Source organism: Natrix helvetica, assembly GCF_964273705.1.
Source record: "Natrix helvetica genome assembly, chromosome: 2".
Taxonomy (NCBI): domain Eukaryota; kingdom Metazoa; phylum Chordata; class Lepidosauria; order Squamata; family Natricidae; genus Natrix; species Natrix helvetica.
The window spans coordinates 97,906,600-97,930,940 of NC_138552.1; the positions used below are offsets into that span (position 1 = coordinate 97,906,600).

Consider the following 24,341-nt stretch of genomic DNA (forward strand, 5'->3'; position numbering starts at 1 on the left):
TTCTTAACTAATAAATACACATTCAACTCCAATTGTGATCATGAATAAACATGATCTAGACTCATAATGTCTTTGTATATATGGAACAAAATAAATATACCTGAGATATTGAATTTCACTGATTTATTTTTAATACTTTCATATTTTTATTCTTTTATATTATTTAATATAAATGTATGAAGTTATTAAATCATAATCTTTCACAAGGTCATTATTTATGATTCTCACTGTATAAATTACATTTCCTAATGTAATTTTCTATATTTCAAAGCTTATCCTTGGTCATTATTTCTTCCTTTCGCTATAAAATAGAATATGGAATTTCAAGGCTCAGGTCCTCTTAGATTCAACTCGAGGATTATTACTTAAGAATTTAAGCCACACGTTAATTTAAGAAAACTAAGTTGGGGATACTTGGACACCTTTGTCAAGGCCACATTTTACCATCTAGCAGCCACATAGATGCAGTTGTTCAAAGCTAACCATGGCTAACTTTCCTTACTTTTTTTCTCCTGACAGAAACATTTGACAAATCTATCAAGGATCCAACCAATAAATTATTGTTTCTCTGCACTGTTCCGCTCTTCTGAATCTTACAATTACAACTACTTTCTTATACTGGATTTTATCATTACAATTTTGACCACTTTCCAAATGACTCCTGAGCTGAGGTGAAAGAGAAGAAAGGGAGAAAGGATCTGTTTGCAATAACAAAAGAAAATATTCTGTTGACCTTAGATAGCAGTTAGATCTGAATTAAGATCTTTACTTGCATTACTAACATCTTAATGGAACAAGTTGTGGGTTTCAACTAATAATTACTGTAAGTACTTCTGATTCATAAAGAATTACAACAACAACAGTGGGGGAAACTGTGTGGAGGCTGATCTTGAGTCACTTCAGTTCATTTTTTCTATTGCAAAATATAAGATGATTTACTAGATGGCTCCAAAGAACATACATTAAATTGACACATTCCAATTAAAAAATTAAATGGATTTAAGGATTGCATATATTCTTGCTGTTGATCATGAATTTATACAACAGAATTTACATACAAGATAGAGTTTTAGATAAACTTGCAGAAATTGATGGCAAACAGAAAGCTAAAAAGTGAGTAAAATGTGTTTTTTTAACGTATGTTCATTAGACGTTTGTCATAGAAAGAAGTTAATAAAGAGAATTAAGAATGTTATAAGAAGATAACAAGAGGAGAAATATTACAAGAGGCAAAGAAGATTCATGATTTATTATAAAATTGAATAATTAGAAAGAAGCAATGATTGGTTACAGCAGTAGAACAAGAAAACATTGTCTATCAAAAATATTTTTACTACTTGCAAAGCAAGAAGAGAAAAGAAACAAATAATGTCAAGACAAGGGACAAGAGAGTTGAAGCCCATGAGTGAAAGGGGCAAAAATAGGGGGGGGGGGATCACCAGTAGAAATATTAAAAATTCAGCAAGAACAAAGACTTTCTACATAGTAAAAAAAAATTTTTTTTGAATAAATTTTATATTTGCACAAAGAAGTCTCTTTTTTGCACAAGAGAAGGAGAGATGCTATTCTAAAACAGCAGATTGAGGCACACTTAAGAGCAGAAGCAAATGCAAATATTTAAAAATGTTTTCCCTAGAATGTTAAAAAAGAAGACAAATCATATTTCTTGCAAAAGTCCTAAGAACTAAGGGCAAATAACTAAACATTAAATATACATGGAGAATTGGAAGACTGTTGGGTACAAAAGAAATATCTGCTAGGACAACAAACAAAAGCTTTTTTATGTAAAAATAGATGGAAATCACAACTGAAAGAAAAACAAAAGAATCACCACAAAACCAGTCCAAGAAGACAAGTACTGAGGGAGTTAAACAAAGTCAAATAAAATTACGTTTAGATTTATTGGATATGGAAAACTTTCAAAAGAAAGTAAAATGTCAAAATCATTTGGAAATGGCAAACTATATAGAAAACCTTTGGTATATCAACTCAGAAAAAAGAGAGAAAGACAAACATCAAGAGAAAGGGAATAAATTGTTACATACACACTTTTTACATGTTTTGGGCCTGTCACACTCTCTCAGCCCAACTCACAAAATAATGGAGGAAAGAGTATTGTGTGTGTTAGCCACCTTGCATTAGTTATAAAAATAATAATCACGGGAAATAAATAATCAGAAATAATAGCAGTTGCATAATTTTTCAAAGAACTATTTTCTTTGAAAATATACAAGAAGATAATGGAGAAGAAGAATAAAAAATAGAATATAGCAGTAATAATTTTAGATGCGCAAAAAGGCCTTTAACAACCTGGGGCAGTGTAGCAGAAATTTGCAGGACTGGTAAAGAACCATTGATTTAATTTAATTAATTATTGAGGAAACTATGGTAAGAGTAAGATTCAAAGATGATTTTGCAAATCTCAAAAGAAAGGCAAACCAGCTTTCCCTAATCTTAGTTTATACTACACACATGTTGTGAATATTGAAAATATTTGAATTAAAACTGCAAATATTTAAATAAGAATGATTTCAAAAAGTATACATGAAAAATATCATAACCTATATATATGCTGACAATGGCAAGAGTCAATTCACCATAACATTGGAAAACAGAAAATGTACCAATGATACAAGATTGTGAGACCAAAATTGGAAGATATGTAGCAGTTGAGAAATTGACTATCTATATATACTGCAAAAATCTAACTCAGTGGTTCCCAAAGTGGGTGGTACCGGAGGGATGACTTAGAGGGGGGATGACTTAGAGGGGCGCTAAGAGGCAAGGAGGGTGGCAGGGGGCACTAAGAGGCAAGGGGGTGGCAGGGGGGCGCTAGGACGGCGAGGAAAAAAAGAGTATGTATTGTGTTGGCTGTAGAGGGAGTCGCCCCTAGGTTGGTAGCTTCCCCTTAGCTAATTCTCAGATGGAAAGGAGAAACTTGCCGAGCAGAAGATGGACTGTTTAAAGCCCATCGGCATGGGCAGAAGGACAAAATCATCCAAACAAACCTGGAAATAGCTGCGGGTTTCCCTTTAAGCAACGTCACCACCCTACTCTCCAATCACCGCCTTCCTCCCAGGAGAGGGGCGTGCGCCGCTTCAATTGCCCACCCCCCAACTCTGCCGGCATCTAAACCGACCAGCTTGACTTGTGAAAAGGGTTTTTAAAATAAAAAAACGGTTGGTGGGTGGGGAGATCATGCATGGTGTTGTCAGGTGGAAAAAAACCCTGCCAATCGAATTCTAGTTGAGCTTGCGAGAGAGCTCTTTGTCATTGGTTTAAAAAACGGTCACATGTTTCATGCCATCCTTTTCCTTTGTATGGAGATGCTGCTGGGTAAAAGTAACTGGGGGGAGGGGGTGATGAGCGGAGGTTTGGTGGTTTTTGGTGGTGTGGATTTTGGTCAAGGGGGTTGCAGGAGGGAGCTCGCATTGCAATCTTCCGTTTCTAGTCTTGGAAATATGGGTGTTGTTAAACTCACGGGAGCTTTCTTTGATATAGGTATAGTATACTATATGTATATACTACTATAGAATAGGTCAGGGGTCCCCAAACTTGGCAACTTTAAGACTTGTGGACTTCAATTCCCAGAATTCTCCAGCCAGCATAGCTGGGAGTTGAAGTCCATAGCTGTCTGGAGAATTCTGGGAGTTGAAGTCCACAAGTCTTAAAGTTGCCAAGTTTGAAGACCCCTGACATAGGTTCTCCTGCTTGAGCAGACGGCTGGACCAGAAGACCTCCAAGGTTCCTTCCAGCTCATTTATTCTAAAGCTATAAAAGCTCCACTCAATGCTGGTCGTGGGTGGATTTTCTTTTAGGATATGTGTTTAGTTTTTAAAATATCCCCATTCCCATCCTCTCTCCTTGCGGAATTACTGGTTTTGAATAGCTGGTTTGGCGAGCAAAAGTTTAGCCATTGAAACCACATAAGCATTTAAAGGCAGAATGTCTGTGTCATGCAAAATAATTGGCAATCTGAAGGGGATAAGATTATATTGTATGCCTTTGTATGTGCACACATAAATTTTGCAGCAGGGTTAACAATGACCAGAGCACCTCTTGGTTAGCATAGCCAATAAGAAACTTGGCCAATAATATTAAGGCAAGTATGAGCAATTATCTGTCCATGGTTGCTTGAAAAAAATAACACCAGAGTTTCTTGCCATTTTTGGATGGGGACTGGGTGAAAACAGTAATATAAATCTTAAAATTGAGATTTTATTTTTAAAAAAGGAAAAATAGATTGTACTTCAGTTTTGCTTAGATGTGTGAACAGTCAACTGTTTTTGATATTTAGACCATCAAATCTTAAAGACTGCAAATGGTTTGGAAGGGGTTAGTAGCAAAGCTAGTGTTGATATTGTGGAAATTAATGAAACTGAAAATTACAATGATGTTATTGCAGGGATGTGACTATCCAGCTAAAGTTGTTTCTCTGACATTCTAAGACTTAGATGTCTGAGCAGTATCAGGATCTTCTTTTGACGGAAATTCCAGATTGGGTGATAAATCCATTTTCAGATACTGAGGAAGATGGGGTAGTGGAGGAACAACTCATAGAGCTGCAAAATGACATTGAGCTGAAGCCAAAGTTTAAGAAATCGTACCAAGAGTTTTGGTTACAGAAAAAATTTTCTGATCGCTATCCAGCACTATGGACAGTGGTTAAGAAGCTCCTTGTTGCATTTCCAACATCATATTTGGTGGAATGTGGCTTCAGTGTGGTCATCCAACTTCTCTCCAAGCAAAGAAATTGACTCCAGATTACTGAACGTGGTGATTTAAGACTCCTGTTAAGTGACTTAAAACCAGACATTGGGAAACTGGTATCACTTCATCAAGCCCATCCATCACATTAAGAATTTACTGAACAGTGAAGTAGTTACTAAATTTTACTGAGTTTACTAAGTTACTAGTTACTAAGGTTCTTGATAAATGGCTATCAGACTTTGAAAACCTGGTATCACAGGATCATGTTCAACAATTTTGTTGAATTAACATTAACTAAAAAGGTTTTTAAATTGGATTTTGAATAAATGTGCAATTAATTGTTACAGTTTTGAATTTTACTGTTACTATCTTCCTTCTGTCATGCAAACCGCCCAGTCACATGATCCCCCCCAGCCATGCCCTCCAAGCCAGTAGTAGTAAACCAGTAGTAAAAAAATTTGAATTCCACCACTGGATGGGGGGCACTGAGGATCAGTTTGTAGCACCAAGGGGGCAGTGGACTGCAAGTTTGGGAATCACTGATCTAACTAAATTCAAATAGGAATAGGTTCTCTCACATACAAAATTGTATCCAGCAAGGCAAGACTTTTGTTTTTGAGTTAAGTTGTTATTCCAACTTGTGATATTCTTACTGTATTTTACAAAACTATACAGTCCTGCAAACTGAATTCCTTCATGCTGAATTAGGTTTGTTTTGCAAATTGCTGCAGATATTACAATCATGCTTCTTATTGAAAAGGTTGTTTGATCCTCATATTGGAAGAATAGCTAAGTTGAGGGAGTATGCTCCAGTATTTAGAATCTTAAAAGTAAACCTGATATAGAATTCAATTCAAATTGGAAACCATTCCTCAACAATGTTATATGGATCACTTCCGGTTACGGCGGCTGACGGCGACAGGCGAGCTTTGCTCGCCCCGCGCTTTCCCGGTGGGCTCCCCACTCCTTGGGGGGCACAGGATGCCCCGTAGAGGCTCCTGCTGGAGGAGCGGCACTGCGGGGGATCCCTGGGATCGGCGGCAGCCGGTGGGGGCCCCCCGCCTCGCTCTAGGCACCGGGGAGCATGATGGGGGACGCTCCGGCGTCTTCGCTGCGACCCTGACGGAAAAAAAGACGATCTGAAGGACGCGGCTGCGGTGCGGTGAGGTGACAACTCCCTCTCATCCCCTTCACTAACTTAGAAAAATTGCCAGCAGTTTAAACCTACTTTCGGCTTGGCTGGAGAAGCGCGACTAGAAGGAGGGGGATTTCCCCCCCTCCCTCAGACAGGCGGCTGGAAACAATTTCGCTCTCAGCCCCAAGGGAAGGAGGAGGGGGGAGAGCCAACTAAGGATGCCACACTCCTAGTAATGGCGAATTTTTGAAATTAAAACTATAATGGAAGGATGATCTGGAAGGCTTTTTGGGAACTTTGAAAACTTTGTTATGCCTCCAAACCCGAAGCTGGCAGGGCAAGATGGCACACTTCCGTTGTCTTTATGAGCTTTGAAACCTGACTCCACCTTTAAAACTTCAGGTTTCCGGTCTTTGTCTCCGTGCTACTCAGATAAATCTCTTGTTGATTGCTGCCTTTGGAACTCCCTGGAGTGAAAAACTTTACTCTACTGCCAGGGTGCTTAGAAAAATCCTCTTCTGCCTGGATCTTCTGTCTCCTGGACTCTCCTGGCTGTTCTGTCTCTCTGACTGATCATTCTCTATACTGATTGAACTCTTTACTCCATAAACAATGTCACCTAAAAAACCACCTCCTGGAAAACCTGGCTTTGCTGCCTCTGCCCCAACATCTGCAACCTCCAGTCCTAGTACACAATCAACGATAACAGCTTTGATGCAACCTAAATCTATAGAGACTGAGTTTCAACAAATGTTTCAACAAATTCTACAAGGGCAAGAGGAAATTAAAAAACAATTAAAAGAGATGAAAGAAGAAATCAAAGAGAACCAGGTTCAAATTAATAAAAGTTCACAGAGACTGGATCTTTTGGAGGGTGGGACGGCTGAGATGAGGGAGGGGATGGAGGGGATGCAGAAGGGGAACAAAGAACTTGATACCCAACAGATGAAAATAGAATTTGAGAGAATGTCCTTTTATCTTAGGTTTCAAAATGTGGTGGAAGCAGATGATGAAGACATAAGGGACATTATGACAAGTATTTTGGCTGAATACATTCACAGAGAGAAACAACAGATGGGGTGGGAAATAGACCTGGTTTATAGAGTGAACTCAGCATATGCTAGAACACATAATGTACCCAGGGAGGTACACATTAAATTTCTCAGAAAAAGTACAAGAGATGAGATTCTGAGTGCACAAAGGGGGCAAGAATTGAAATACCAGGACAGGCAAATAACCATTCTGAAACAGATCCCCAAGAAAGTGAGGGAAAAAAGAAAAAGTTACTCGCAATTAGCGAAGAAACTATACCAGAAGGGGGTGTGGTTCAGATGGCAGATGCCTGAAGGTATGTTAGTATTCTGGGAGGACACAAGAGTTAGAATTAATACACCCATAGAGGCACAGGCCTTTATGGACAAAAAAAAGCACTCTTAGAAAAACCAGATGATCCTACACCAGACACACAGGACACGGGAGGGGCCGGAGCTCTGCCAGCGGGGGGAGATGGGGCGACACCGAGAAAAACCAGATCACAGAAATGAATAAGAAAACTTGCTTGACATAAATTGACCGAATATATTAATTGAACCTATATGCTGACTATATGTAACTATTTAGTAATGAAATTCTTTGCAAATGTATACTTTGAGTATGGAGGGAGGGGTCACCTACCACACATTGCAACCGTCAAAATTTGTATTTACCCACTACCTTTTTCCTTGTAAAACTTTAAAAAAACTAATAAAACGTTGTTTAAAAAGACAACAACAATGTTATATGGATTTGTGCAACATCTATGCACCACAACCTGACTTTTCCCCCAGGTGCTTAGATCCAGTTGAGAGAAGTGAGGGGTACATGACATGAATTTGATAATTTGTTAACTAAAATAGTTACTTTGTCTTTTAATGCAACTTATTTCTCTCTCTTTTAAAATGGTACTACGGCTCATTACAGACTGGAATGTAGGAAAACCTTTTATCCTGTTGCTGTATGGATTAATTGATAGCTTTTAACATTCCTAAACTGGAAAGATAAACTGGCTGATAAAAAAAAGTTTGTTAGTGCAAATGGGGGTCTGGTTTGTCTCTTCATTAACTCCAAGCACCATTTTTTACAACAGACCTCATTTTAATTAATATGTATGATATTATGGGATACAAACATTTAACATGTAACTGATTTCCTATGCAAAGGGGAGGTTACTTTTATCCCGTCCAATCAACTTCCCCCTTGCATTTTCTCTGTTGTGTTTATTATAAAAAGGAATGTAAAATGGGTCTTGAGGCTCTGCCCTTTTCATAGGGGGTACCCTAATTAATTGTTTTTAAATGACCTTCTGATTCAGTTGCTTATTGGGAAGGTAAACTGAGGCAGAAACTGGGGCCAGATTTAGCTATTGGAAATCCTCTTCTCATTGTTCCATTTGCATGTTTTGTCACATTTATTTTATATCTTGCGTATGTTTTTAATGTTATGTGATTATTTTGGTTTATTGTTTCTTACTGTATATCATTTACACTAGCTGAGTTGGGAAGCCCTATAAATCCAATCAATCAAAACTCATCAAGAATTTTGATTTTTCAATGAACAGAATCAACATATAACTTTTACCAGATAATTAAATTTACAAGATAATCAGAACAGATTCTTAGCAAAGTGGATTGAATTTATTGTAGCACATAATCTTGGGTAATTATATATTGTGTTGACCATGGTTTTTGATATTCATGTTTAACTTAGAGCATAATAACAATTTTTAATCTTGATATATATTCAATTATTCATAATTAACTATGCTAGAAAGTTATCATATTTATGGTATTTTAATTTCTTATTTATTCATTTATCTTTTATGTTTGCTTATGTATTATCTTTAAAATGTGTAATAAAAGTTCAACTAAGGAATCTTCTCTGATAATAATGATGATGATGATGATGATGATGATGATGATAATAATAATAATAATAATAATAATAATAATAATAATATATAATAGGACTCGAGCTGTTGAGCTACCAACCAGCCCCAAAGGCTGTGAATCTCACCAAAGATTAACATAATAATAATAATAACAACAACAACAACAACAACAACAACTTGCTCGCAATAATAATAATGACTTGCTTCTTGTAGAACAGAAAGGATGCTGCAAAAATTCAAGAGGAACAAAGGACCAACTGCTGATTGACAAGCTAATCCTAAAGAATTCAAAGAAAAGACGAACCAAGCTGTTCATTGCTTGGATGGACTATAAGAAAGCGTTTGATTCAGTTCCCCACAGCTGGATCAAGAAATGCCTGAAAATCTTTGGCATCAGCAGCAACATACAAAAATTCATGGAAATTTCAATGAACCTCTGGAAAATGAAGCTTATGACTAATGAAGACGAACTGGGTGAAGTTGAAATTAAATGAGGCATTTTCCAGGGTGATTCCCTTTCACCCCTACTTTTTATACTCTCAATGCTACAACTGACAACCATTTTGAAGAAGGTGAAATGTGGATACGAACTTGCAAAGGACTGAAAATTTCACACTTGGTGTACATGGATGATTTGAAGCTGTTTGTTTGGTAAAACAAAATCTGAACTGAATTTATTAATTGAAAGCACAAAAGAATTTAGCCAAGACATTGGTATGCAGTTTGGAATTGACAAATGTGCAACAATGGCAGCCAAGGCAATACAATACAATAGTAGAGTTGGAAGGGACCTTGGAGGTCTTCTAGTCCAACCCCCTGCCTAGGCAGGAAACCCTATACCGTTTCAGACAGATGGCTATCCAACATTTTCTTAAAGACTTCCAGTGTTGGGGCATTCACAACTTCTGGAGGCAAGTTGTTCCACTGATTAATTGTTCTAACTGTCAGGAAAGTTCTCCTTAGTACTAAGTTGCTTCTCTTCTTGATTAGTTTCCACCCATTGCTTCTTGTTCTACCCTCAGGTGCCTTGGAGAATAGTTTGACTCCGTCTTCTTTGTGGCAACCCCTGAGATATTGGAACACTGCTATCATGTCTCCCCTAGTCCTTCTTTCTCTTAAGCTAAACATACCCAGTTCCTGCAACCGTTCTTCATATGTTTTAGTCTCCAGTCCCCTAATCATCTTTGTTGCTCTTCTCTGCACTCTTTCTAGAGTCTCCACATCTTTTTTACATCGTGGCGACCAGAACTGAATGCAGTATTCCAAGTGTGGCCTTACCAAGGCATTATAAAGTGGTATTAACACTTCATGTGATCTTGATTCTATCCCTCTGTTGATGCAGCCTAGGACTGTGTTGGCTTTTTGGGCAGCTGCTGCACACTGCTGGCTCATATTTAAATGGTTGTCCACTAGGACTCCAAGATCCCTTTCACAGTTACTACTACACAGTTACTAGGCAGGAAAGGTCCTAGAAGATGATGGTATACAACTTGAGAATGAAGAAATGATAAAGGCAGTAAAACCAGGCTACAAGTACTTGGGGATTTTAGAGGCCTCTGACTTAATGCATAATAAAGTCAAGGAATTAACCTCAGCCAAGTACATTTGACAAATTCGCAAGGTATTAAAGTCCAAACTGAGTGGAGGAAACATTATAAAAGCCATAAATACCTGTAATTCAATACTCTGCAGGAATAATTGACTGCACCCAGGGAGCTGGACAATTTGGACAGAAAAACAAGGAAGCTTATGACAATGAATCATGCTTTGCACCCTAAAAGTGATGTTGACCGATTGTACCTACCAAGAGCAGAGGGTGGTCGAGGACTCCTACAAGTAAAGCAGACTGTGGAAGAAGAAAGACACAGCTTGAATGATTACATCCAGAAAAGTGAAGAATCAATGATTAAGGAAGTAAATAAAGAGGCCTTTTGAAGACAACTAAGTTAAAAGCTGAATAGAAGAAAGAAGTAATTGAGAAGCGAGCTGAAAATTGGAAAAGCAAAGCTATGCAAGGCCAATACTTGAAACGTATTGAAGGCAAAGCTGACCAAAAACTAACGTGGAACTGGTTAAGATCAGGAGTACTGAAAAAAGAAACAGAAGGCTTTATTTTGGCAGCTCAAGAACAAGCCTTAGCCACAAACTGCATGAAGGCAAAAATTCAACATGTTACCACCAACAGCAAATGCCGCTTCTGGAATGAGAAAGATGAGACAGTCGACCACTTGATCAGCTAGTGCAGCAAAATTTCACAAACTGACTACCTACAATGCCATGACCACGTTGCTAAGATTATTCACTGGAAATTGTGCCAAAAGTTTGGATTTGAGTACAACAAAAACCACTGGGACCATCAGGTTGAGAAGGTTTTAGAGAATGACAAAGGCAAGATCTTATGGGACTTCAGAATCCAGACTGACAGGCACTTGGCCTACAACACACCTGACATAATAATTGAAAAGAAAAAAGTATGGTTCATTGACATTGCAATACCTGGTGATGCACAAATTGAAGATAAACAGTGAGAAAAAATCACAAAATACCGGGACTTGCAAATTGAGGTTGAGCAACTGTGGAAAAAGAAATCGTGTTGTCCCGATTGTAATTGGAGCCCTTGGAGCAATACCTAAAGGGCTACCTCGCTATTTGAAAATTCTAAATTTACCTGACTTGAACATTCTGACTCTACAAAAAACCACCTTACGTGGAACAACTTATATTCTCCGATGTTATCTTAACAGTTCCTAGATCCTTGGTTAGGACTCGAGCTGTTGAGCTACCAACCAGCCCCAAAGGCTGTGAATCTCACCAAAGATTATCATCATCATCATCATCATCATCATCATCATCATCATCATCATCATCATCATATAGTATGTTGACCACATACTCAGCTTCTGTAAAAAAATTGCGCAGACTGATTATAAATTGTGGCACAATTCAGTAGCACAAATGATCCACTGGAATTTGTGCAAAAATTATAATATTAAAACAACAACAAACTGGTGGGAACATAAGCCTGAAAAAGTCACCGAAAATCAGATGGTCAGGATCCTATGGGATTTTCGTATACAGACAAAATACTGGCGCATAACACACCAGACATCACACTGGTTGAGAAAAATAAGGTTACAATCATAGACAGGTGATAGCAGCGTCGACGAGAAGGAACATGAAAAAATCGCGAAATACCAGGACCTAAAAATTGAAATTCAATGATTATGGCACAAACTAGCAGTGGTAATTCCAGTGGTAATCGGCACACTGGGTGCTATTCCAAAAGCACTGGAATTACATTTTAAAAATCACCATCAGTCAAATGCAAAAAGCTGCACTGCTTGGATCTGCCCGTATCTTACGAAAATACGTTACGACGTCCTAGGCCCCTAGGTGGGGCCCGACTAGTAATCAATGCCAAATCCGGCGAAACAACTGGCCGCTATGATACAATTGAATAATAATAATAATACCGGGACTTGCAAATTGAGGTTGAGCAACTGTGGAAAAAGAAATCGTGTTGTCCCGATTATAATTGGAGCCCTTGGAGCAATACCTAAAGGGCTACCTCGCTATTTGAAAATTCTAAATTTACCTGACTTGAACATTCTGACTCTACAAAAAACCACCTTACTTGGAACAACTTATATTCTCCGATGTTATCTTAACAGTTCCTAGATCCTTGGTTAGGACTCGAGCTGTTGAGCTACCAACCAGCCCCAAAGGCTGTGAATCTCACCAAAGATTATCATCATCATCATCATCATCATCATCATCATCATCATCATCATCATATAGTATGTTGACCACATACTCAGCTGCTGTAAAAAAATTGTGCAGACTGATTATAAATTGTGGCACAATTCAGTAGCACAAATGATCCACTGGAATTTGTGCAAAAATTATAATATTAAACCAACAACAAACTAGTGGGAACATAAGCCTGAAAAAGTCACCGAAAATCAGATGGTCAAGATCCTATGGGATTTTCGTATACAAACAGACAAAATACTGGCGCATAACACACCAGACATCACACTGGTTGAGAAAAATAAGGTTACAATCATAGACAGGTGATAGCAGCGTCGACGAGAAGGAACATGAAAAAATCGCGAAATACCAGGACCTAAAAATTGAAATTCAACGATTATGGCACAAACCAGCAGTGGTAATTCCAGTGGTAATCGGCACACTGGGTGCTATTCCAAAAGCACTGGAATTACATTTAAAAAATCACCATCAGTCAAATGCAAAAAGCTGCACTGCTTGGATCTGCCCGTATCTTATGAAAATACGTTACGACGTCCTAGGCCCCTAGGTGGGGCCCGACTAGTAATCAATGCCAAATCCGGCGAAACAACTGGCCGCTATGATACAATTGAATAATAATAATAATAATAATAATAATAATAATAATAATAATAATAATAATAATAAGCCAAAGAAGCTGAAAAAAATTCACATTTATTATATATGGATGATTTGAAACTCTATGGAAAGTCAGAAATAGAAATCCAATCACTGACAAACACAGTCCGAGTATTCAGCACCGATATTTCAATGCAGTTTGGCATGGAAAAATGCGCCACTGTATCCATAAAAAGGGGCAAAATCACTACGTGTGAGGGAATTGAAATGCCCAATGGCCAACTAATTAAATGCAATGAAAATGAAGCCTACAAATACTTAGGCATTTTGCAGTTGGATAACATAAAACATGGAGAAGTAAAAACTATTGTCAGGAGAGAGTACACCAACAGAGTTAGGAAAATTTTGAAATCTAAATTAAATGGTGGAAATACAATCAAGGTCATAAATACCTGGGCAATACCAGTTATAAGATACACAGCTGGTATAGTTAACTGGACACAAACTGATTTGGACATTTTGGACCGAAAAACCAGGAAACTAATGACAATGCACTACAGTTTACATCCACGTGGTGATACTGATAGACTATACCTGCCCCGAAAATCAGGTGGCAGAGGATTATTACAAGTGAAGCAAATAGTTGAAGAAGAAAAACATGCACTGGCTGATTATTTAAAAGAAAGTCAAGAACATCTATTAATCGAAGTAAAGAACAAAAATCTATTGAAGGCCCAACAGACGAAACAAGAATACAAAAAAGATGTGATAAAATCAAGAATGGAGAGTTGGCAGAACAAAGCATTGCATGGCCAATTTCTGGAAAAAATAAAAGATAAAGTGGACAGTGAAAAAACTTGGTTATGGTTAACAGCAGATACATTAAAGAAAGAAACAGAGTCACTAATCCTGGCTGCGCAAGAACAAGCTATCCGAACAAATGCCATAAAGGCCAAAATCAAAAAATCCTCTGATGATGCCAAATGCAGACTCTGCAAAGAAGTTGATGAAACTGTTGACCACATACTCAGCTGCTGTAAAAAAATCGCGCAGACTGACTATAAAATGCGGCACAATTCAGTGGCCCAAATGATCCATTGGAATTTGTGCAAAAATTATAATATTAAAACAGCAGCAAACTGGTGGGAACATAAGCCTGAAAAAGTCGTCGAGAGTCAGATGGTCAAGATCTTGTGGGATTTTCGCATACAAACGGATAAAATACTGGCGCATAATACACCAGACATCACACTGGTTGAGAAAAATAAGGTTACAATCATAGACATCGCAATACCAGGTGATAGCAGGGTCGCCGAGAAGGAATATGAAAAAATCGCGAAATACCAGGACTTAAAAATCGAAATCCAACGATTACGGCACAAACCAGCAGTGGTAATTCCAGTGGTAATCGGCACACTGGGTGCTATTCCAAAAGCACTGGAATTACATTTGAAACAGTTAAAAATTGACAAAATCACCATCAGTCAAATGCAAAAGGCTGCACTGCTTTGATCTGCACACATATTACGAAAATACGTTACGACGCCCTAGGCCCCTGGGTGGGGCCCGACTAGTAATTAATGCCAAATCCGGCGAAAAAACTGGCCGCTGTGATACACTTCTGTTGATAATAATAATAATAATAATAATAATAATAATAATAATAATAATAATAATAATAATAATAATAATAATAATACTTTTTTCTTATTACTATTATTTTGTTATTCTGTCTAACATCTAATACGCTTTTGAGAACAAGCAGCTGCTCCTCTAGGTTGCATAAGGTGAAAAGAGATTAGAACTGTTTCTTCGGATAAAATCTAATGCTCTAGATTAAGAAGATGATGCTAATTTAAAAGCCTTTATGGGATGGTGCAACAGAATTAAACTTCAGAAATACACAAAATAAAACTATGACAAATATAAACTCCAGCATTAGTATTATTTTAATATTCATTAATTCAATGAATATTCTTATTGGAATAGGGTTAGAAATATAGCTTGATTAATCTTCTGAAGTTTATCTGAAGAGGCCAAACAGTTTCCATTTCTGTAAGCAAAATGAAAAGTAATATTTTTTCCGGATTTGTTTTTTATCTAAAACACTAGAAAGTATACCACAGTTTGTATATAATGCTATGGTGTCACCATGGTGTCACCTTCCTCTCACCTTGTATCATTTAGGGCACATTTTTGTCAAACTGGCATAAACATCAAACCATATTGACTCACATCTATTGAAATGTAGGTTTTAATGCATCACTTAATATTGTATTGATAACTTCTAAAAACCTTCTTAGACACTGAAAACCAGCATTCTGGAATATAAATCTGACTAGAATTTTTCTTAGCATCTGGCACTTCATGTGCAACTCTCATTCTAGTTCAGTATGCTGCATTGGAGAATGCCACATAAGACTCCTATTCCTCTATAAGTTCTGTTAACTCTTTTAATATATTTGTTTTAAATAAAAGCATACAAATAAATTTTCAGAAGCACTTTACTCCAAACATATTTGCAATTTAGGAACAGTCTATACATATATATCAGAATAATCAGTATTTATTAATAACATACATTTCTGGCACCTAGTAATGTAAAAAGGAAGTAACTCACTCAACTATTCCTGGAAAGGTGGAAAGAGGAAGGGGAGGGAAGGGAAAGGAAATGTTGTTTATAGAGAGTTCTCAATTTATAATCACAATTGATTCCAAAATTTCTGTTGCTAAGTGAGACTATTAAGTGAGTTTTGTCCCATTTTATGACCTGTCTTGCCACAGCTGTTAAATGAATCACTGCAGTTGTTAAGTTAATAACATGGTTGTTAAGTGAATCTGGCTTCCCCATTGACTTTGCTTATCAGAAGGGGTGATCACATGACCACCGAATATTGCAACCATCATAAATATTAATCAGTTGCCAAACATCTGAATTTTGGTCAGATGACCTTGGGGATACAGCAATGGTCATAAGTCATTTTTTCAGTGCCATTGTAACTTCAAATGATCACTAAATGAATGGTTGTAAGTCAAACTCTACATGTATTTATTTACAGAATGCTTGCATGTTAGAAAGCCACTATCATGCACTAGTCAGGATGTTGGATTAAGAATAGATCCAATCTCAAATCTATATTCAGTTATTTTCTCTTAGTTGCCAATCTACTTCAATAGGTTTTGTTGTAGAAATAAAAACTTGGAAACTATAGATGGCAGGGTATAAATCTAATAAATACAAATACATAATTTTGCTTTCTCATCAAAACTATCTTTGCTGGAACCATTCTTGGACCATCAGTCTTTTTACAAAGTGTAACATCAAAGAGCAGTTCAGAGCCTCAGAACAAAAACTAGAGACATTGCATCAACATTGTTACTGTAGTTGGTATGGGCTTGTCACCCACTAAGGAAAATTTGATTAATTTTATGAGCTTTAATTCCTCAAATCCAATTAAATCTATAATATTCAGATATGAACAGAGTGCACTTAAGAAAAACAGTATCATCTTGTTTTGTTTCTTTAAGATGTAAAGTTTATAAGATCATATATATTTGCAACTATTGTAGATGAAGCACTTTATTCTGAGAAAAAGAAAAGCCTATTAAAACACAATGCATGATGGTTTCCTTTTTATGTGTTATTAGTTATTTCCAAATAATACTTTAGTAAAATGAGAAATAAAATTGTATTCATCTTACCATTAATATCTGCAAATTTCTGAACATCAGCCAGAGTTTTCAAGTCACTACGTGGACATGCTGATACACAGAGAGCAATGGACTTGATCTTCCGATGTACTAAATCTACATTGCATGGCTCCAGAAAAAACACAAACCTTAAGGAAAAAATGCACATACATGTTAATTTAGATAAAGAACCTAAATCAGAATTTTCAATTTTTAGAAGTAAAAGCACTATGTAACATAGCATTTATTTAATTATACACTTCCACTTAAGATTACAGTGGCGCCTCTCTGTAATGATGATGGATGTTAAATATCTATATTTAGTATTATGGAATCACCACAAAAAAAAACCATTAGCGACTCATGTGACATCTACTCACATACAACATATGTCTTTCTGAATAGTCAGCATTTTTTCTAGTTACATCTGACTATACCATTCCTAAAATGCATTTCTAGGTAATGAACTACAAAGTTTGCTTGCCCATATACAATCTTAAGTTGGCTATATTTTTGCTAAACACCTTGCATTTTCCTTTAAATGAATGCAATAAGAGCTAAATTCAGGGAACAAGTAATCAAGCATTGAAAGAAAGTCTGTTAAAGTATGTATTGATTTTATCTCATTCAGAAACATAGCAACATATCCACTGTCACAGAATGGTCCCAACATGTTAACTTCTGGAAACGTCACAATTTCCACTTTTGAACATAATGCAATTCCACATCAAAGGCTGCAGAATAATCATACTATATATTACCATCCCACCTGATTTGCCAACTGTAACAACACTCATCCTGTACTATCAAATTACATTACTATCATGTACTTTGAGGCAGTTAAGGAGCAACATTATTTTTTAAATGTGACCTTCACAACAACAAAAATTGCTTGTCTTTGTTCATAGGTTTTGAGAAACTAAGAGCCTACTGTATTATGAATCTGATATTTAAATGCATAATATATATAGTACTCCAATTATCATTCACATTGCACTCGTGTCAGAAGCTCTAAGGTGATTCTGGGTTGAAAGGATTAGCTGGTGACATAACCATTACCCAGGGATGCCCAGTTGGGGGCTCCTTTCATATCCTTTGTTAAACAAATCTCTGCAGTTGTTAAGTGAATCAAGTGGCCATTAAACAAATCCAACTGCCCCTATTGTCTTTGTTTGTTGGAAGGTGGCTGGGAAGATCGCAAATGGTGATCGCATGACCCCAGGAGGCCATAACTATTGTAAATGCATGCCAGTTGACAAATGCCAAAATTGTAATTACATTATCAACCATGGGAATGCTGAAAGGACTGGTCGTAAATCACTTTTTTCTGTGTCATTTTAATTTTGAACAGTCGTTAAACTAATACTTGTAAGTTGAGGACTACCTGCATTGTCTACAATTTATTTATAGAGTGAAGTTTAGGGGGCTTGCAGGTAGGCTTGACACACAATTGAAAAGATTTCTTTCTTGTTTTTGTCTGAAAGGGGAACTCTTGAGAAGCATCCCTGACAAAGGTCTTAAAAGCCAAGAATATTTGTTTGGAAACCATTTTGATGAATCGTTTGGGGTCATGTAACAGTTGCAGGAAAGTAATTATTTAGCTGTGATCAGCACCATGAAGTAGTCCTCTAAGATGAAATAAGAGTTCCCAAACTGCTCACCTTAGAAACTTTTCCACTGGCAATTTTGCTATCCTCAACACATCTGGAAACCAAAAAAAACCAAGTGATCTCAATGCAGAAATGAGGGCTCTTAGGATCAGTGATATTTACACCTGCATTTTTCTTGCTATTTCAGAATATAGTACGTAATATTGATTTATGCTATATACTGTAGAACTACACAGAAAGCACATGAAATAATCACAGGATGGTATGTTAGTTACTTCATCCACCCATTATAATATTACTATTGCCATTAATGCCTGAAATAGTATCCTTTCATCCGTCAACCAACCTTTTTGCATTTTCTTTTGACCTACTTTACAAAGAACCATAAAGATTAGGATATGTATTTTCAAAGAATACTCAAAAACAGCAAATAAAAGTGACAGTCATAACTATTGCCTATTTCTTACACAACATATAGAAAATAAGCAAGATATTTAAGCAAGTAGAAGCAGCAAGAATGTTCCAGAAAATGACAGCACTGACTTTCTTCATTTTAAGAAAATAAAAATTGAGCAAAGTCAAGCATACTTTAACATGTAGGTTTTAATAAGTACAGTAGGTAAGTACAATTGTTTGCAAACAATTCCCCAGCGGAGGAAAAAATAGAGGACAGCTCAAAATGTCAGTATGACTGCACAAGAAGTCAATATGGTTGCATTAGTGAAGTTTAGTGAAGGCAGGAAAAGACAGGAAAAGTAAAGAGTCAGGTCAGAAAAGAGTACAAACTCTAGAGATGTTTTCAGGGAAACAAATGTCCAGAATCAGCTAAGCAAAGGATGTCAACAGTAAAAAAAATTCTGAGAAAGCTGCCTCAGTATTTGGCACTGAATGCAGCATCTTGTTGTTCTGCCCCAATGCTTGACCACCAGTGATCCAATGAGATGATTTCCTGCCCTTACTATTTTAAAGTACAATCAACTGTAATAACACTCTCCTTATCCATGATTTAATTGTGGATGAGCGAGCCAACATTGTATGTATTATGCAGAGTAAACCTGTCTAAACAGAGGTAAGAGCCTTTCTAAGGATTACTTTATGGCGATAAGGGAAGCAAAATGTAAGCTTTTTTTTTCTTCTTCTTCTCTTATTGCACCAATAGAGTTGGTTGATAGAGAGCTGTTTTAGGTGACCAGGTTTTTTGGGGGTAAAGGCGTAACTATGGGAACTATGGTAAAGGCGTAACTTATGATATATATCAGTGATGGCGAACCTATGGCATGCGTGCAACAGGTGGCACGCGGAGCCATTTGTCACGGCACGTAAGGCGCTGCCCTGTCAGCTGGCCAGCGCACATGCGCGCGCTGGCCATCCCTGTTCACCCTTCTTTAAAGCCATTTTCCCCCTTCCCAGGCTCCAGAGGCTTTATAGGAAGCACTCCGGAGGCTTCATGAGCTTCCCTGAAGCCTCCGGAGCGCAAAAAAACGGCCCTATGGGCAAACTGGAAGTTCGGGAATGGACTTCCTGTTTGCTCAGAGGGTCATTTTGACTGCTCCGGAGGCTTCAGGGAAGGCTATTGAAGGTCCCTGAAGCTTTGGAGCGCTTAAAATGACCCTCTGAGAAAACCGGAAGTCACTTCTGGTTTGCTCGGAGGGTCGTTTTGACTGTTTCAGAGGCTTCAGGGAAGACTCCTGAAGGTCCCTGAAGCCTCCGGAGGGTTTCTGGGGGGGGCAGGGGAGGCTGTTTTCGCCCTCCCCATGCTCCTATAAAGCCTCTGGAGCCTGGGGAGGGCGAAAAAAGCATGCAAAATGGGTGGGGTCACGCCTGTAGTGCACGCATGCGCACTGGGGAGGGTCACGCATTGCAGTATGGGTGCGGCATGCCTGCACACGACCCCCCCTGCGCTCCCCCAAATTATGGCACGCGGCCAAAAATGGTTCACCATCGCTGATATATATAGATACTTCTAGGTATCTCTCTGTGTGTGTCTAGAAACTGAGATGCCAAACTTGAAAATATTAAGAAAATGTTGGGCTAAAAATATTTTTGAACATGTTTTCAAACTTTCCATAGAGGAGCTTTTTTACTTTGATATGAATAAACTGTCTCATTATAATGGAAACCAGTTTTCTTCTACTATCCAATCCTTCATAAATGGACATTGCTTCTGCACTCAATAAACCTTAGCACTAGATTAACACGATAAAGGCCACTGTGTGTCTTCCAGCTCTCTGCTTATACTTTTGAGTTTGATTTTCGGCCTTGAAGAAGCAGAAAAGACAAGGCAGATAAAATCTCAACCTAAACTAAGTGATTTGGCTCCTGTTGACTCATTAAAGCTATCAATGTATCATTAGATCAAGTCACACACACATACATTTATTAATTTGTTAATTAAGCATTTCATGACAAATGAAATTTTAAGACAACAAACTATAGGAATTAATTGATGACTTTGGATTTCTGTTCCATATGAACTGAATACTCTCCTTGTAACAATAGCTCTTTGGGGATACTTGGTTATATGATACAGGATATTATAATTGCTTGTTCAATGCATTGTTTCTTACATCCTACAATGCATCTGTCACATTTTGAAGTATAGAAAGTTAGAATTCTATCTTGGCTCATGAATAGTATTATTGTAATGTAGTGTAACTATTATTACATTCCACTTTTTTTTTCATTTCCCTGAGATTGCCACAAAAAATTCTCCATCTGTTCAGCATCCAAGATAGCAGATGGTTTTAGCGCAGGTTCATGAATTGTACACATAATTATTTCATACCCCCTTCCTTTTTTCCCTAAATGTTTATTACAAATCTTTAGTTTTTTTAAAGGAATCTTTTACAGCCATATTAGGAAAAAGCAAAATTATCTAAGATTTTTTTCAAGAAACAGAAGTACATCTTGCAGAGAGAGTTAGAGAGGCTTAGATCAATTTGGTCCATATAACAAATGGATGAATAGAATGCTAAAGACCTACTGAACTTTGAAATACAACAAGCCTATTTTCCTTCCTGAAGATAAATAAAATCTCTTCTATTCAAACATTGTCACCATAAGTATCTATTTAAAAGGTGTGAAATGGACATGCAGTTTTGAACTATGAATGCAGAGAAGCTAGTACTGTGGAGAATTTTCATTCCTCGTTTTGCTTTCAGGCATGCACACAAATGCATATGCATTCAGAATACTAACTCGCCTTGTAGACTTTTTAAGGATACACAAACTATTGCAAATGAGTAACATTGTCTTTTACCCTTTTGGGGTTTAGTCTGTCACTTTAGTCTGCGCTCCCTATCATGAGACGGTTTCTGACAAAAATCCAGTAATACCACCTCCTGTGACCTGTGGAAAAGGGAGTTAACCTTGGGAACAAAAGTAGGATCCAGTCGCAGGATGACTCGATTATTATGGAGTGTACAAAGATCTGACCTGGAGGACAACGCCCCCAGTTCGGAGATGCGATGGGCTTACAAACTCTGAGGTTCAAATGGTGTTCCTGTCATTGCTTGAAGTACCGTAGTGAGGCTCCATGTCGGAAACCTGTGGACTACCGGGAGACGGAGATTCCCCGCACACTTCAGGAACCTCTTAATTAACGGAACCTGGGAAAATGGAAGAAGCCCCTCTCCCCAAATAATCATGGAGAGGGCCACCACCTGTCTCCTGAAGGTGCCATGTGAGAGCCCACTATCCAATCCATCTTGGAGGAACTCCAAGATGTGCGGTACCAAAGCCTCTCAGGGATTCGCTCCCGAGTCCCGGCGCCATCTGCACAGACCTGCCAGGTGGAATCATAAATCCTAGTGGTGGAACCCTTGCGTGAAGCCTCGATTGTGGAGATCACTCTCTGGGAAAGGTAGGCGGCCCTCAGGCGCTCCTGCTCAATCTCCACATGGCTAGCTGCAGCCACTGTGGCTCGGGATGCACCAGGTTCCCCTGTCTAAGGTCCACATCCCTCCCCGGGATCCTCCACGGGTGTGACACTGACAGTCACATTAGGTCCGCAAACCACGGCCAGCGCGGCCAGTACGGCGCCACTAAGATGAGCTCTGCCTTCTCTGATATCACTTTCCGAGCTACCCCAGGGAGAAGGGGAAGGGGAGGGAAGGTGTAAAGCAGGCCCTCTGGCCACGGAATCCGAAGCGCGTCGACTCCCTCCGTCACCTGAGCCGGGAACCGAGAGAAGAACCGATCCACCTGAGCGTTCTGTGGTGTGGCAAACAGGTCCACCTCCAGATGGCCGAACCTGGAGCAGATGGCCTGGAACAGTTTCAGAGAAAGGCTCCACTCCCTGTGGTCAACTGTGGCCCGACTGAGCCAGTCGGCTTGATGGTTGTTCACTCCTGTGATGTGCTCCGCCCAATCGATCAAAGATGCCTCTCCACCCAGGTGCCGAGTGCCATAGCCTCGGTTCGAGGAGCTCTGGAGTGTGTGCCACCCTGTCGGTTGACGTGGGCCTTTGACGCCACATTGTCAGTCAGCACCAAGACGTCTCAATCCCGAACATGGTCCTTGAAGTGCCGCAATGCCAAGTGAATCGCTCGCAGTTCCAGCCAATTTATATTGTGTTGGAGGTCCAACCAGGTCCAACGCCCCTGCGCCATCCGGGACTCCAAGAGAGCTCCCAGCCTGTACAAGCTGGCGTCCATTGTCAGGATGATGCGCTCTGGCTCCCTGAACTCGCAGCTCTCATGTAGCGCTGGGGAGAGCCACCACCTCAATGACAGCTGCATCTGTGGTGTCACTGGAACCTTTTCCTCAGAATTGCTGGAGTTGGACCTCTGATGTGGCAGGAGACGCCACTGGAGCGGCCTCGCATGTAGACGAGCCCAAGGCACCACGTCTATGGAAGAAATGAATTTCCCCAGCAAGCTGGAGAGCACTACTACAGGAATAAAACGTTCACTTCTAACTTGTCTAACTAAGGCTAACAAACTAACTTTACAGTCGTGGGACAGGAACACCTTTCCTAGCTTAGAGTCTATGATGGTCCCCAGGTGAGGAATCCGGGTGGCGGGAACAAGGGAACTTTTATCTAGGTTAGTTGAAAAACCTAACTGCTGTAGTGTGGATACCACCAATGAAAGATCCTCCCTCACACACTCAAACAATGCTGCTTGGACTAAAATGTCATCGAGATAGCATTGGACCCTGACAGAGCACTCACGGAGGTGAAGGTCCGAGGCGCCGACGCCAAGCCAAACAGTAGGGCCCTATACTGGTAGTGGCTACCTAAATAGGAGAACCTGAGATACTTACGATGCCAGGGAAGATGGGAATATGGAGGTAAGCCTCCGTCAAGTCGATGGAGGTCATGAAGTCATTGCGCCTGACCCCCGCCAAGATTTAAGCGATGCCATCTTGAATCTTCTATAGCAGTGATGGTGAACCTATGGCACGCATGCCACAGGTGGCACGCAGAGCCATTTGTCAGGGCACACGAGGCGCTGCCCTGTCAGCTGGCCAGTGCGCATGCGCTCCAACTTCTTTGCAGGCGTAGGCGTGACCTTCTTTTAATTCTTGTCCTCAACGAAGATTGGGTCCAACGGGGTACCGAAAAGGGATCCCCGGAATAAGGCGATGATGCCAGGTGCCACTTTGCCTTGTTCTCCGCTTGCCAATCCCTCAGCCACAGGAGACGTCGGAAGGTCACCGAGGCCGCCATTGCCTGTGAGGCATACTTCATGGCATGCAGAGTGGCATCCACAGAGAATTGAGCAACAGCAATCAGCTTGTTGAGTTCTTGATGACTACGCACCCTCCTCAGGCAGAATCCTTTCCTGCATCTGTCCAAAGGATAGCTGTGCGGCTGAAGAACGATGCAGAGGCAGCTGCCTTGATGGCCCACGCGGAAGACTGGAATGTTTTACGAAGGGTCAGCTCCACCTTCTTGTCC

The 24,341-nt window shown here is 39.1% G+C and overlaps 1 protein-coding gene and 1 long non-coding RNA gene across 3 annotated transcripts in view; one reads left to right on the forward strand and one right to left on the reverse strand.

The window, feature by feature from the left end:
• Positions 1-24,341, forward strand: part of LOC309387537 — a 482,764-nt gene that overhangs the window by 349,691 nt on the left and 108,732 nt on the right. The gene's annotated exons all lie outside the window — the stretch shown is intronic.
• The window catches only part of SLC44A1 (solute carrier family 44 member 1), a 93,743-nt gene that overhangs the window by 45,059 nt on the left and 24,343 nt on the right, over positions 1-24,341 (reverse strand). For both annotated transcript variants that reach the window (XM_081944071.1, XM_081944070.1), the window contains exon 4: positions 16,842-16,978. In XM_081944071.1, the coding sequence (XP_081800197.1) occupies positions 16,842-16,978 (137 nt within the window). The remainder of the gene's footprint in view (positions 1-16,841; positions 16,979-24,341) is intronic.